We start from the raw sequence: 16,013 nt of genomic DNA, 5'->3' as shown, positions 1-16,013 counted from the left end.
CTTAACTTTTTTTACAGGTCCCGTGTGCCCCGAAACCCAGTTAGAAAGTTGTTGTATGTCTATCCTGATTCCATCAAAAACAAAAATTCCGTTTCTAAGTGAAATATTCCCAAAGGTAATCGGATTTTAAAAAACTGAGGAAATTTTGGGTAAAAGCGGTGTTAAAGGCGAGTAAAACGGTTTTTCCGCACTTAGAACTATTATAAAAAGTTAATTTTTTATTTTAATAACGTATTATTAAACAACCCCCTTATTAATTACAATCCCTTGAAACATGAATGACATATCTGTGTACTACAAGTTATTTGGAAACGTTTTCTAAGTGGAAGTATACCTCTAGCATCAACGGTTCACCAGTAAACTGCCATACCCCTGTTTGCTATGCACCCTGTATATACATATACATACATTTTATTTATTTATTTTCTTTTTTTATGCTGGTATTGAGAAGAGATTTTTTGTTGAACTGTTTAGGTTTGGATCTGAAAAGAACTTTTTCGAGACTCAGATCATCAGGACTCTATTGTAATCCCAGAAATTATTTTTTTCACACCCCTGTCAGAAAAGCTTTAGAATGACAAACGCGGATTTCAAGCAAAAAAGCAAACGCCCATCGGTATTCAAAATACGCAAAACAAAGTATACAAGGAACGTATTCTACGAAGAGCCCTCATCCGTCATCCACACCTTCCATAAAATTAAATTCGGACAATGAAAAGGAAACGCGAAACTGACATTTTAAATGTAAAAAAATTGTCTAGAAAGAAGAATCACACAAACATGAACGATTTTGTGCTCGTTTCTTGACAGATTTTGAAATATGAGCATTTAACGCGGCGTGTGAATGAAAACTCGGAATTCCTCGAGCACATTCCGAACAGAATGAGTTGAGTGCTTTTTTTTATATTATTATTATTATTATTTATTATTATCACTTTTATTTTCCCCCTCGTGAGTAATCGTCGCAGATGCGAAAACATATGTTTATTCGAATGTTACGGACCGCGCCTTGATTTTTTAGTCATTTAAAATATTACGCGAGTGAAAAAGGTCCCATCACGTGTTTTACGAGGAAATGCTCACAACACAGACGGTATTTGTCACGTTTCTGGTTTAAGATTATACATCTTTTATTTGTTATTATTATTCTAAATACTCTCCTGAAGAATCGGCTTCAGCTGTCAAGTCAAGGGGTGAGGGAGAGAGGTGCTTTCTCTTCTCTCTCTCTCTCTTCGCACAATCCCGATGGAAATTGGCACCTTTTGGGGTCACCACTTCCATGATTATGATGATTTCCACTCTTCCTTTTTTTTTTTGCTTTTAGAGTACATGATTTTTATTATTATCATTATTATTACTATTATTATATACTTCTTTTTTCTATTCACAAAATTCGTACTAACTTTCCCCTTCCCACCTCAAGTAAATTGGCTGCAGCTGTCAGAGAGAGAAGTTGCACAATACCGAAAGTTGCAATTATTATTATTTTTTCTTAGGTCACGTCACCATCGACTGATCATTGGTTATAGTAGTTTTTTGGGGTTTTTTTTTTTTTTTTTCATGTTCAGGTGAGATGCCACTTGCCATTACGGTAATGTTTTCTTAAGAATCCATGCATGTTTTCATTTATTTAATTTATAATACAGACCTGTATTGGACCGAGGAAGGCCCTGGGAAAATCAGGTACCTCCCCTTCTTCCCATCTGGCGATTAAGAGATTCTCAAAATCCCAAAGCCAAACTTCTAGGCTGTTTATAATTTTATCAGATACCCAGCGTTTCTCAACCTGGAGCCATACGGCCTCCCTTATGGTCCTGGGATATTCCAAGGGTAGCCGCAAAGAGCTATAAAAAAATTCTGTGATGAAATGAAACTTTAAAGAGAAAAAAATTAAATGTTTTGAGAATGCAACAGAACTGCCCATACAGAACCAGGGCCATTTTGTCACATGGCCCTATAAAAATAACCTGTCAAATAATAAAATTAATGGCCCTATGAAAAATAATGTAACACTCATAGTTTCATGTCCACAGGGGACCTTTATAATGAAATCTAGTACTATTATCAAGTATTTTTGAGAGTAAATATGTAAATATGAAGGCTGTTACTTCCACCTAGGTACGGGGCCCCCAGAATATCACTTTGCCCTCGGGGCCCGCATGATGTTGAGATGAACCGTCATAGAATTGAGACAAGAGAAAAGCTCACTGAAATCTAGCCAATGGATCAGGAGACTGATCTTATCCAAGAAATTTTTGTTCACAATAAAATATATTGAAAAAAACAGTTCAATAAGTATAGAAAGAGCTCATTTTTGATGGGTGGGGACTAGATAAGACAAGAGGCAACATGAACAAAATGTGGCTCAAAGTGCGCCTCGGGAGGAAAAGAAAGGTTTGGAAACACTGCTCCAACCCAGCGTTTCTCAACCTCTTTGGACCCAAAGACTAGTAATATGTTTTAATAAACTTGAGTGTATATAATCAACTAACTCATATGAAATAACCCCTTTGATCATTGGATGGAAAATATTTATTCGACTTTAACCAAATTTCCAATTATGTGGACCGCCTGTCTCACCTTGGCAGATCGCGGACCATACGTCGAGAAACAACTCTAACGCGATGGTTCTCAACCGGGGGCCCTAGGATATTCCAGGGGGGCCACGGATGAAAATCTTGCAAAAGGGGAGCTACGGCTACCGATACGGGGCCACGAAAAAATTTGTAACATTAAATTTTTTTTAGTCACTCTGACTAAAAAAATTTAATTTCAAACAAAATGTGCATAGAATATCTTTTTCGCAATTTTTTAAAAATCGAATAGAGAATGATTGCTCTGGGGTATTTTTTATGAATTTTGAAAGGGGGTGCCAATCCATTGCCTCTGCTGAAAAGAAATAAAGTCGAATTCAGTTATAACGAACTCCAAGAGACCAAATACCCGCAAAACAGGAAAAATACCCGCGAAATTTAATGTTTTAAAACTACATTGCTGTGATAATGGGACGGGGCGGTTTACGCGAGGGTGCAAGGGGTGCGGCGCCCCCGGGCGGCGGGTTGTAAGGGGCGGCATCATAGACTTTACTTAAGACAACAAAATTTAACACAGTAAAAATTCACGACATCAAGCTTTTGAGTCATACTATACCTCGACAACGGAAACTTTGAGAAAAGAGACAAGGTCTCTGACCGTAATACCAGAAACAAGAATGTAAGCTATCTGGGCGGCTCGAGACAAAATTTGTACCCGTGTGGGACTTATTTTTTGCGCCACCTACCTATTGCTCCCTCCTTAGCCCCTACCTCCTGCGCCAGGGAATCTTTCGTGGGGCCCATGCCCGATTTTCCACGGGGCCCCTTCTATAGTTAATTTCTAGAGTGAAAAAAAAAGTTATTAGGATTTAGTCCCGTGCCTGAAACTGGAGCCCTGTCAGCCCTAATCTTAGAAGGTCATGCCCTTCCCTTACAATTAATCCAAACAATTCCTAACATTTTTTTCGGCCCTCCATTTCAAATTTTGCGCCCTTCCAGAGCCGACAGTTTGGTTTTTTTTGGCCAATGGAATTTTTTTTTACCCATTCAACCCAGATTTAGCATGCTCCTAAGCGGTGCCCCGTGTGGACCCAATGGGTTGCATGGCCAAGCGCCACTCCTGTACTCTATTACAGGGGCCATGTGTGCATTTCGGTTCCCTTACCAATGGCCCCCACAAGAGCCCGGGATAATTCTCATAATTTTTTGGCTTTTTCAGGCTATAAATTAACTATAGAAGGGGCCGTGAGAAATCTGACTGGGAGGGGGCCTGCAAAAAATCCCAGCCTAGGGGCCCATACCCTCACTCAGAATTTGACCCACAATAGTCAAATGAAGGCAAAAGAAAAATTTGGTTTTTCACTTGTTCGGCCCCTGGAATACCAGAAACACCTATGAAAAAATTTTCTTAATAAAAACGACCCGTTAAATATCAACTTCACAGGATAAGTGATGATGGCTCACAAAAATAAGTGCTCTTTCAAGGAAGAGAGCGGTCGCATTATGAATCAAAAAGCCACTTGAAGGTAGCTTGTCATCCAATGAAATATCATATTTTCACCGTATCGAAATTGAAGTCAACAAACTGATAATTTTCTTATTTGAAAATCTGATTATTTTAATTTTCCGATGGGCTTGAAATCCTGATAATGAATCATTATTATGTTCACACGAGCAGTTTTGTCACTACGTACATGATTTCTCTGGAATGAATGGTTCAAACAAATATGTATTTAAAAATTTTTCACACGTATTTTAGTTCATTTTTTTAAATTCATAGTAGGGCTTCAACATGAACCTATATCCTTGATACATGTATTATTGTTAAAAACGATGTGGAAGGTTGAACTTTTCAATTGTGATTCATTTGTATATGGCTACTCCCTTATTACTACTTTTATCCGCACGAGGAGAATAAAATTAACAAAACTGCTTGCTACCACTTTTTGCGATTTTTATCATTATAAGAATGCGTATCGTATTTTGGAAGCTACAACTGACATTTCTCAATGAAACCATAATCTTTTACACAAAAAAAAACTAATTTGGAAATAATAAAAATTTCATCCAGTAAAGAGTAACTTGATGACATTGTGCCGTCTTCAAGCGCAGAGTTTACATTGATTAAAAATATTTTATTTTTAATTGGACTGACACAACACATAAAACATACAAATCAAACTGAGAAAAACACAAAACAATAAACTTCACAAAAAGTAACATTACGATGATACAGACACTTCGTGACCTTAAGGGATTTATTATTTTATGTTTATTTTCCTTTTCCGTTATTTTCATAAATTAAAAAAAAAAAATAATCAAATTAAATTCAAAAATATTTATACTTCAGACAATTTTTAAATAATTATCTTCTAATGGGAAAACGGGGGGGGGGGAAGGGAGGGGGAGTAGAAAATTATTCATGTTCGCACGGGGGGCCACAGGAATGAGAAATGGTTGAAAGGGGGCCATGGACAGAAAAAGGTTGAGAACCACTGCTCTAACGTACAGATAGGGATTCATTCAAAAGGCTCTAACAGAGACGTTAACTGATGGACCAGGGCCGTTGTTTCAAGATATTTTTCTGAGACCTTTATTTACCTGACTAGAAATTGCCTACCAATTTTCATGCTTACTGTCGAAAGTTTTAAACAGATCTAAATTTCATGAGCCCACCCCTCGCCCCTCCCTACTCGAAGAACCGGACTTGTGCCCGGGTGGGTCTATGTCCACACCACGCGTGCTCGAAAAAAGAAAATTGCGTATGTTCCGTGTGACTGCTCGTAATCTTTCCTACCTTTATAGAGTTGCTAAATGGGTGCTCTTTTTCTCTGATGGGGGACATAAACGGTATCCGTTCCATGGAAAGGGCCAAAGACCCTTTAGAACTTCTGGGCTAAACTAATTTTCAAAGTTCATTTGACAGGGTTTCAACCATGAGTATATCCTCGGCTGTAGTGACCACACAGAGCTGTTCGACTGAATTCTGTTTCATTTAGTTATCCAGCTTCCAGGCGTAAATGAAAGCCAACTCTATCCCTTTTTGTTTCACCATTGCGAACAACACGCCTACAGCATTATAATATTATCAATACATTCATTGAATATACACTCATTTCCAAATTGTTACTTCGGACTCGGAAGAGCTACATGACAGCACTTGATAAATATCGTGATACTGTTTGAATGGACAAGGTTCCACTGACTTCTTTAGGAGTAAAACTGAGGTGAACTGCTTGAATGGCTATTTATAGACAATCAGGAATTTGTTTGATATCACGGAAAATCGTCATCACACGGGCAGTACAGTCATCGGATAAACGGATACCTCGCTTAAGCGGATTAAATAATCCGGTAAAAAAATTCTTCCGCAGACACAATGTTAAATTTTTCCGCTTAATATGATAATTTCAATGACTTTTCCCCACTTAATCCAATATTATACTTCACATGTCTTCTGTAGTACACATCAACCACGCAGAATATATTACCAAGTTAAGATTTAAAAAGAAAGTACATTTCAAAGTAGTTAGTGGCATCAAAGAATTCAAGAATTCAATCAAGAATTCAAGAATTCAATCAAGAATTCAAGAATTCAATCAAGAATTCAAGAATTCGATACGTACATTCAGTTATTTTATTTTTGTTCTCTTTGAGCCAGTAGAGGGCACTAACTTCCCTAATGACAAGTAAAAATCTTAGGTGTTGTGATCATTGTAATTAAATATAATTTTAATTCCGTTTTTGATGTCTGATTTGCTCGAGAAGTTTTATTAATATTGATCGTTCATCAGTTTCCAATATACAAACTATACTAATGTTGTAAAATGGCAATTGAATTGTTCCCCTTATATACAAATACAAATACAAATACAACGCCACAACAGGCAAAATGCCCAACGAGGTGGCTGATAAAAAGATGCCCATAAAAATATGGATGTCATATGTTTCAAAAATACAGCAACCCCATTAAAAATGCAATTAACACAAATTATAAACAATATATACACATGATAAAATATTATACAATGCCCATAAATAATACTTATGGTTGTCTTATTCTAAGAATGGATAGCTTCTCGATTTACCCCAACATGTTTATCGTATTTCTTTTTAAACGTGTCAATTGTGTTACAATTTACTACCTCCGGGGGTAAGCTATTCCATTTATTAACAACCCTATTAGAGAAAAATTCCCTGCGACACCATAACCTTGCATTGTCCCTCACCAATCGATACTGGTGTCCCCTTGTAAAAGCGGTTGATTGGCGGTGTACTAAAAGTTCATGGTCCATCCTATCCATCCCATTGAAAATTTTGAACACTTCGATCATATCTCCTCGACACCTGCGTTCATCCAATGTAAACATATTCAAAAAATGAAGTCTCTCTTCATAACTCAAGCCCTGTGTGCCAATAAGGACACGCGTAGCTCTTCTCTGCACCCCTTCAATCAAGTCTATGTCCCTCTGTAGGTATGGTCTCCAAAACCTTACCGCATACTCCAGTCCAGGACGAACTAAGCCTCGAAAAAGAGGAAGAATGACTTTAGGAGAACGCGAAGAGACCTTTTTGAAAATGAGACCAAGCATTCTATTCGCTTTTTTGACAACCGCTGAACAATGTTCAGAAAAATTAAGTCGCTCGTCAATGAGAATTCCCAAATCGGTGACTCTAGTTGCATCCGGGATAGTGACACCATTCAACTCGTAAGAGAACCGTGGGTTGTTCGAACCAAAATGAGCGACCATGCACTTATCTACGCTAAACGTCATGCTCCATTCATTTGCCCATGCTGCAATCTTGTCTAAGTTGGTCTGGAGCAACTCCCTATCGCTTTCATTCCCGATTACCCCCATTAGCTTCACATCATCTGCGAATTTGCTAGTAATTCCATCGATACCCTGATCGAGTTTGTCGATAAAAAGTGAAAAAAGTATGGGGCCAAGGACACTTCCCTGAGGAACTCCACTTGCGACGTCTGTCCAACCAGAGAATTCCCCGTTCACCATAACTCGTTGCGACCTATCTCTTAACCACGATTCTATCCAATTCAGCAAGTTGCCCCCTATTCCAATCTCGTGTAAACGCTTCAAGAGTTTGCCATGTTGTACCCGATCGAATGCCTTCTGGAAATCAAGGTAAACAACGTCGACATTTTTGCTCTTACCCAAAGCCTTAGTCACGTAATCATAGAAGCAAAGGAGGTTAGTTACACATGACTTCCCCTTCCTGAACCCATGCTGATTATCCGACAATACATTATTCTCGTCTATCCACTTCACAAACTGCCTTTTGATGATAATTTCCAAAATTTTCGAGAGGGAGCTCGTCAAACTCACTGGACGATAATTAGACACCACCTCTCTACTACCCTTCTTAAATATCGGAACAACGTTAGCCAGTTTCCAATCTCTCGGGACGATACCCTCAGCAACACTACTCCTGTATATCTGTGCGACTGGCCCCAACAATTCATTAGCACCTTCCCTGAGAACCCTGGGATAGATATCATCTGGTCCTGGTGCTTTGCTTGCACATACATTTCTTAGAAGATTTAGGACCTCCACGTCTTCTACTTGAATATCGTTGAGGGTTTTATTACCCCATGCAACACCCGTATATCGAATATCATTATCTCCATTAAAAACCGACGCGAAAAAGTCATTGAAAGCACTACACATGCCTACATTGCTCTCTACCTTAGAGCCTCCTATCGAAAGGGGACCAACTGTCCCCTTACATCCATTATTGACGTATCGAAAAAATGATTTTGGGTCAGAGCCAATGTTATCTGCCAACCTAGATTCAACTTCCTTTTTACTATCCCTTATAGCTTTCTTCAACAGTCTTCTTTTATCAGTAAACAATGATAGGTCACCACGTCCACTTTTATACTCTCTGAATGCTCTTTTCTTTTCAAGATAAAGGTTCCGCACGCTATCCGTGAACCATAGAGGGTGTGATGTACAAACACGCTTTTTTCGAACAAAGGGTATGACGTCGTGCAAAACAGAGGACAGCTTCGTACTAAATTCTTCCCATTGACTTACCACCCCTACTGATTCCAACCGGTCTTTGAAAACTTCCGCTAACCTTCCTCTCAAAACATCAAAGTTAGTTCTCCGAAAACAAGGAACCAGTCTTTTGTTATCAACCTTACCCGAGGAAAAGTTACAGTGAAATCTGACGATACGATGATCACTGGAAGAAAACTCTTCCCCCACCGAAACATGTTCAACTAGATCCTCAGAACTAGTAAGAACTAAATCCAAAATAGCAGTACCCCTTGTGGCTTCTGATACATGCTGATACAAAAAATTATCGAGCACCAACTTAAGAAAGTCTCTTTCATACTGATTTCCAGATGAAAGGTTCTCCCAATCAATACCCGGGTAATTGAAATCCCCTAGTATGAGAACCCTCTGTCGCTTACACATGTAGGAAATTTCATCATGCATTTTGGCAATGTAGCTTTGATCCCTATTCGGTGGATTGTAACAAACCCCAACAATAAGTTTCTGACGTCTTTTGCTCTCAAGTTCAACCCATATGGTTTCAATATCACTTCTCTGCACGTTACACTCTCTAGCCTTCAAACAGGATTTCACGTATATCAACACTCCACCCCCTTTCCTATCAGATCTATTTCTCAAAAAAGTATCGTATCCTGAGATGTGTAAGAAAGATTCATCCCCATCGTTTGCCCAAGATTCTGTAATGGCTATAAGATCCAAGCCCTCCACAACTATCATAGTTTCTAAAAAATCTTTCTTATTACCCAAGCTCCTGGCATTTATTAACACACATTTTAATTTGCCCGGTGGTTTGTTGTCAATCGAGAAGCCATCCAAGTCAGAGGTGGGTAATTTCAAGTCAGTACTGTTGTGATTATCATTAACTAACCCGCATTCCCGACTACGTGGTCTGGGAGTAAAAAACCTGACCTAAGACTATCGTAAACCTCCCAGACCCCTCTCTTATTTAGATGGATCCCATCCGAACGAAGCCACCTATCGGTAAATGCGGGAAGCTCCAAGAACGTGACCCCAAGTGAGGAGCAAATGTCCTTCAGGCCTATATTAAATTGGTGGATCCTACTCCTATATCCCCTACTACCCCTTGGCAGCACTGGAATCACTGCCACATCTGAACCCCCCTCCCTAGCGGATAATAGTAAATCCCGGTATTCTGACAGAGACTCACTAATATTCGCTCGGATATAATCCGATATCGTGTGCTGGAATATTGTGTACAAGCTGGTCAACTGTATATTTCCTTTACTTTCCAAACACCACATGTAGACTTTTTACTCGTAGTAAAGCAGTATTATGGTTTCCTCTGTAACCTCCCACAACCACATGTTCATTGTCACTCCAATACAGTCATTGAGAGTTTGTAATAACGATACAAAAATCATACGAGAATCGGTTCAGATATGTATTTTTCCACTGGTTTTCATTTCTAGTAAAACTTGAAATATACATATTATATAATATCATAGCACGCCTAGCTCCAGACAGGAAAAAAAAGAAAATGGTAAAAAGACTAAAAAGGAAAAACAAAGAAAAACCAGACGGAGATGGTTTCAACACCATAAAGGAATGGGTTCTTCTTGTTGCTGCTTCGATTCATCTTTCAAGTACAAGGCAGAGCTCTTCCCAGATCAACGTTGAGTGATGAGAATGGTTTTTGAACAGTTCTTCTACCACAGATAATCGAGTATACAAGAGAACTTCCTGTGGCTCATAAATGCAGAGTAAATAAACCATCACCAAACTAGATGGGATCTTTCCCTCTTTTGTGATCCCCCTCTTTACTTTTCTTCCAGCCCCCTTTTCCAAGCTCCAGCAATAAATGCAACAAATACAGAAATAAAAGATGATTTCATTTCTGTGTTGTGGCTCATTTGTGCCTCCTAAATATATTTTTATTTATCCTAAATGCCCCCCTTCCCTCTAGAGAACCAGTGTTTCCCAGAAAATAAGATCGGATCTTATAGTGAAGACATGTTAGGGCTTCTTTTCAGGGATATGCGGATTTTTTTCATGTAACATTTTACTCCTGTGCAAAAACCTATATCTATTCAATTGCAGTGACACCATCCTCTTTTTACAACACCCTCCTAACTCTTCAAGTCCTGAATTTTCACGCTTAATTCTTTGAGACTCCATTCCATGTAGAACAATCGTCCCAATCTCTCATATCCAGTAATGGAAATGTTCTTGAATAAGCACTTGTTGTCCTTGAGACCTTCTCGTAGTACTTGACAATACTGTTAACAACAGCGACATAAGTAGGATCAATCAACCTTTGGGGACAGCAGCACACTGGGTTGGGGGGGGGGGCCACAACGAATCTCTTCTGATAAATTTTAAGTTACTTACCCTCAACAGTCACATGTATTTATGCCCTATGCCCCCTTCCTGCATATGCCTTTGGTTGCTAATGATTTTAACCCTTGAATTGTTCGTGTAAATCACTTTCTCTTGCAGGCTATAGGCCTTAACAAGATTTCCATGCTAGTTAGTCGCCATTCTGTTACCAATTTAGTCATTGCTTTCCAAGCCTAAACGGTGCTCGAATGGTTTGTTTATCGCAATATCAAAGCAGTCATTCCCTGAGGAAATCATTACTTGAGACATTTACATAACGTCCGAGCTGGGTATTCAAAAAAGTTCATACTGTACTTGATTATAATTTGCCTAATAGTACTTAAAATGATACACACAATGTCAGCAATACTACCCATTTATATTTAATTACGTATTAATATAGATATTCTGAAATTCCATCCGTCTTGTGTAACAACGGGCACTCTAAATGCGTCCGAAATATTTTAAAATTAAAATTGAAATAATAATCCTCTCGCTAACGATTTTAGCTGAGGCTTATTATTATTTTTTTTTTTTGGAGGGGGGGGGGACATACATAGCTTACATTACGAGAACCTTGAAAAATCATGCTTATTTTAGTGAAACGTGATATTTCGTTCAAGCTCTGTAGAACCCTAGATCTACAAGCTCTGTAGATCCCTAGATCGCTATTGCATAAATTATGTACTCCATTATCATGTTTATGCAATCACAGTTAGAAACGTCAATGAGACCAATCTTTCAATGGAAGTTGCTGGAAAAGAAATTATAAGAATTTTACTTTTTCCCGAACTAATGGGCACATTTTATGTTTTACGATGTCGAAATATGACGTAGGTTCTCTCTATATTATTCAAATCATCAGGATTTCTCAGTTCAAAACAAGAGTATATTTACCAGTAATAAATTTATACATCATAAGGAGCGGATTCACTTTCAAATGAACGGAATGCTGCTACTCCATGCTTTTATATTCTGCCATTCTTTTTTTTCCTTCACCCAAGTACGTAGTTGAGCTTTGTTCAGTATCACTCTTTTTTTATTTGGGGATCAATATCGTTGTAAATGTTTTTTGTTTCATCTGCATTGTTATAATTTTTTGTTCCATCTGCATTGTTGTCATTTTTTGTTCGATACGCATTGTTGTCATTTTTTCATTCGATCAGCATTGTTATGAAACCTTATTTCAGTTTCAAATTTTATTGACTTTCATTTGATCATTATTATGTACTTTCTTTAATCTTCATCGCCATGTATTTTTATTTGACCTTCACGGTTATGTATTTTCATGGTGAACTTTTATTAGTCCCAAATTTTATGTAATTTTCTTAGATCTCCATAGTTCTATTTTCATTTGATCTTTATTGTTCATTCTAATTTGATCTGCATTGTTCATTCTAATTTGATGTGCATTGTTCATTCTAATTTGATGTGCATTGTTCATTCTAATTTGATCTTCATTGTGTCATTCTAATTTGATCATCTTCATTTGTATTTCATATTTGATCATCTTCATTTGTATTTCATATTTGATCATCTTCATTTGTATTTCATATTTGATCATCTTCATTTGTATTTCATATTTGATCATCTTCATTTGTATTTCATATTTGATCATCTTCATTTGTATTTCATATTTGATCATCTTCATTTGTATTTCATATTTGATCATCTTCATTTGTATTTCATATTTGATCATCTTCATTTGTATTTCATATTTGATCATCTTTTCAGATCAGCATTTCAATTTTATCTTCGTTCTTTTGCATTTCAATTTTATCTCCAGTATTACGTATATTTCAATTTTATCTCCAGTATATTACGTATTTCAATTTTATCTCCAGTATATTACGTATTTCAATTTTATCCCATTATTATGCATTTCAATATTTTGTCTCCATTATTATATATTTTAACTTGATTCTAATTCTTGTTGATTTCAATTGTTAGAAACGTGATATTTTATCAGCATTTTGTTAATTTTTTATTTCATCAGCATTTTGTTAATTTTTTATTTCATCAGCATTTTGTTAATTTTTATTTCATCAGCATTACTGCGAATTTTTTATTTCATCAGCATTACTGCGAATTTTTTATTTCATCAGCATTACTGCGAATTTTTTATTTCATCAGCATTACTGCGAATTTTTATTTTATTTTCACTAGGGAATTTGATTATTAGGAATGATTTTTATTTATTTTGTCAATATTGTTGAGTTGTTTTTTTTTCCCATTCCGTTAGCATTGTTGTGAATTCATACTTAAATAGCATTTTTTTAGCTTTATTCGTCAGTATATGTTGTCGTCGTCGTCGTCCCCTCCGAATGATTATTACAGATGCGAAACAAGACTACTGGGTTATTTTATATGTGTCTATTACGGAATACGAATTAGGCTATGAGCAACTTGTCTTCATATGATACCATGCTGAAACTGAGTTTTTTTCACAAAAATCATGTAAAGACATTTGATCAAAGAAAAAGATGAACTGTATTTGAAAATGGCATGTGTACTCACCGAGAGACTTTCTCGCATCTTGTCGAATTCACTTAATCCATCGTCAATATCCTTGCTCGAATTGTTGTTCACACTACGCGTTATCACAGCATCTTTTCGATCATTAACACCACTACCGCCGCCGGAATCCTGAGAACACGAGGAAGAAGATCTCTTGATGGTGGACGCCAAAGACCCGTCCAATGAATCCGATACGTTCATGTCCCCGAGTAACGGGTAATTAGCACTGATCTTCCTCTTCGGTGGCACTGACGCAGCACTGTCACTCTTGACGATGGTCCCGTCGTCCAGAGACTGGCTGCTGCTGAACACAGCTGTTGGCCGTGTCGTGGATTGGGTCCCGTTGACGTTGTTGCCGTTGTTTGTACATTCGACTGAGGTTCCGTCATTCGAAGACGATGAGGACACTTTCTCCGATGACGTTTGTTTCTTGACCGTCTCGCAAATCTCCTGCAGAAAACCGAGATCACCAAAGTTGGTTTTTTGCTGTTTGGACTCCCCAGATTTCCGCATTTCCTCTTCCAGCATCTCTCCGTAAGGGCCACGGAGCCGGCGTTTGGAATACCGCCTTTGCTCCTGCGGGCTCTTAGAAGAACCGAACTCGGTCCGTTGCTGATCGGTATCGAAATCGAAGTTGAACCTGGTGCTCCCGCAGGTCAAGGAACCACTTGAAGCGACGCGCACATGTTTCGACCCGTGATGTGGTGTCCTGTTGGTCTTGGTGTTGCTTCCGGGAGATAGTTGACTTGCCCGTAAGCTGCCATCAGTTGATGTCGCCGACCGAAGACGGTGATGATCGTTCGCCTCGTCATCCTCATCATCATCGTCGTCTTCTTCCTCCTCTTCTTCCGGTGCGACAGCACTGTCGTTAAGGCCCAGTTCGGGCTCGCTACGGGACGAGCCTATAACGTCTGCCATGTACGCCACTGCTTCAGCGCTGACGCCGGAACTGATGTCACCACCGGGATCACTGTGATGCTTCTTTTTTGGAAGCTTCCCGTTTCCGGTCAAATTCATCTGATCCACAGACAGAAGCTTGTCATCCGGAGAACGTAAGACGCTAAGCGGTGGGAAAGGGGAGGGGAAATGTTCATGAAATCTCTCGTGAATAATGTGAGTGATTTAAAATAGAACAAACACCTCATGCATGAGATCACAGAAAAACGTAAAAAAAGAAATCATATCTCAGGGTATCACATACGCTGGGACCACTGTCGTACGCAAGGAGAGGGTGTTGAGATTTTAGTGACGGAAGAAAAAAAATTATGAACACCCCCCCCCCCCCTCCCCACCAGAAAACTGCATACGACTGTGCTGGGACAGTCGAGGTTCTAAGATTCACAGAGACCCGGGCAAGCTGATTCTGGGTTCCTAGCAAAATGTGCTTGATCATTTTTCCCTGACATTTCCCAGACCAAAACTCAAAAATTCCACTGACTGAAACTCAAAATTTCCTTGACCAAAAAAAAACAATTTTCATTTTCCCTGACCAAAATCCAAAATTTTTTCCGACTTTCCCACGGCAAAGCTCAAAAATCCCCCTGACAAAACTCAAACATTTCCGTGACCAAAGCTCAAAAATTTCTTTGAGCAAAAAAATTAATAAAAAACGTTGACTTCTTTTCCCGACTAAAAAACTCAAATAACTTCCCTAATTCTCCCTGACCAAAGCTCAAACATTTCAGTGACCAAAACTCAAGCATTTCAGTGACCAAAACTCAAACATTTCAGTGACCAAAACTCAAACATTTCAGTGACCAAAACTCAAACATTTCAGTGACCAAAACTCAAACATTTCAGTGACCAAAACTCAAACATTTCAGTGACCAAAACTCAAACATTTCAAAGACCAAAACTCAAAAATTTCTTTGACCAAACAATCAAGAAAATTTTGACTTTCTCTGACCAAAACTCAAAAAATTTCCGACTCTCCTTAAAACGGGATTACACTATAAAAGTTTGATAAAAAAAATGTTTACAAAACTTGAGAAATATAACCAATAAGCACATCTTTTACATTCGAGCGAAATTAACTGACCCACCTATTGGTTGCATTTTAGGCCGGGATTACACTATAAAAGTTTTGTAAAAGCTCTGTGATAAAACTTGAAAAATTAAACCAGTAAGATAACCGGTTGCATTTGCTCGAATATAACCGATGCGCTTATTGTTTGAATTTTTAAAGTTTTATGAAAGATCTTTTATTAAACTTTTATAGTGTAATCCCGGCCTTACTCAAATATTTCCGTGACTTTCCCTGACCAAAGTGAAATATTTCCATGACAAAAAATTCAGTGACCAAAAAAATCAAGAAAATTTTGACTTTCTCTGACCAGCTCAAATATTTCCGTTATTTACCCTAACAAAAATATATCAAATATTTCCGTGACTTTTCCTTGACAAAAACTCGGAAACGTCCGCGACCAAAAATCATTTCGTGACTCTTCCATGACCAAAACTGAAATATTTCCCTGTGTGATTCTTCCTGACTAAAACTCAAATATTTCCCTTACTTTCTCTAACAAAAACACAAACATTTCTGGGAACAAAACTCAAAAATCTCTTTGACCAAAAAATCAAGAAAATT

The 16,013-nt window shown here is 38.0% G+C and overlaps 1 protein-coding gene across 2 annotated transcripts in view; it reads right to left on the bottom strand.

Annotated features, from left to right (window-relative positions):
* LOC149069554 (uncharacterized) overlaps nt 1-16,013 on the bottom strand; it is a 232,130-nt gene that overhangs the window by 193,638 nt on the left and 22,479 nt on the right. For both annotated transcript variants that reach the window (XM_089250180.1, XM_089250181.1), the window contains one exon: nt 13,427-14,486. In XM_089250180.1, the coding sequence (XP_089106306.1) occupies nt 13,427-14,486 (1,060 nt within the window). The remainder of the gene's footprint in view (nt 1-13,426; nt 14,487-16,013) is intronic.

The sequence above is a fragment of the Pholcus phalangioides genome, unplaced genomic scaffold (genome assembly GCF_987345545.1).
Source record: "Pholcus phalangioides strain wild (caught in Gottingen) unplaced genomic scaffold, Ppha-v1.0 ptg000022l_1, whole genome shotgun sequence".
Classification (NCBI taxonomy): Eukaryota; Metazoa; Arthropoda; class Arachnida; order Araneae; family Pholcidae; genus Pholcus; species Pholcus phalangioides.
Note: the sequence above shows the minus strand (reverse complement) of the source record. Positions and strands in the feature narration are given on the sequence as shown.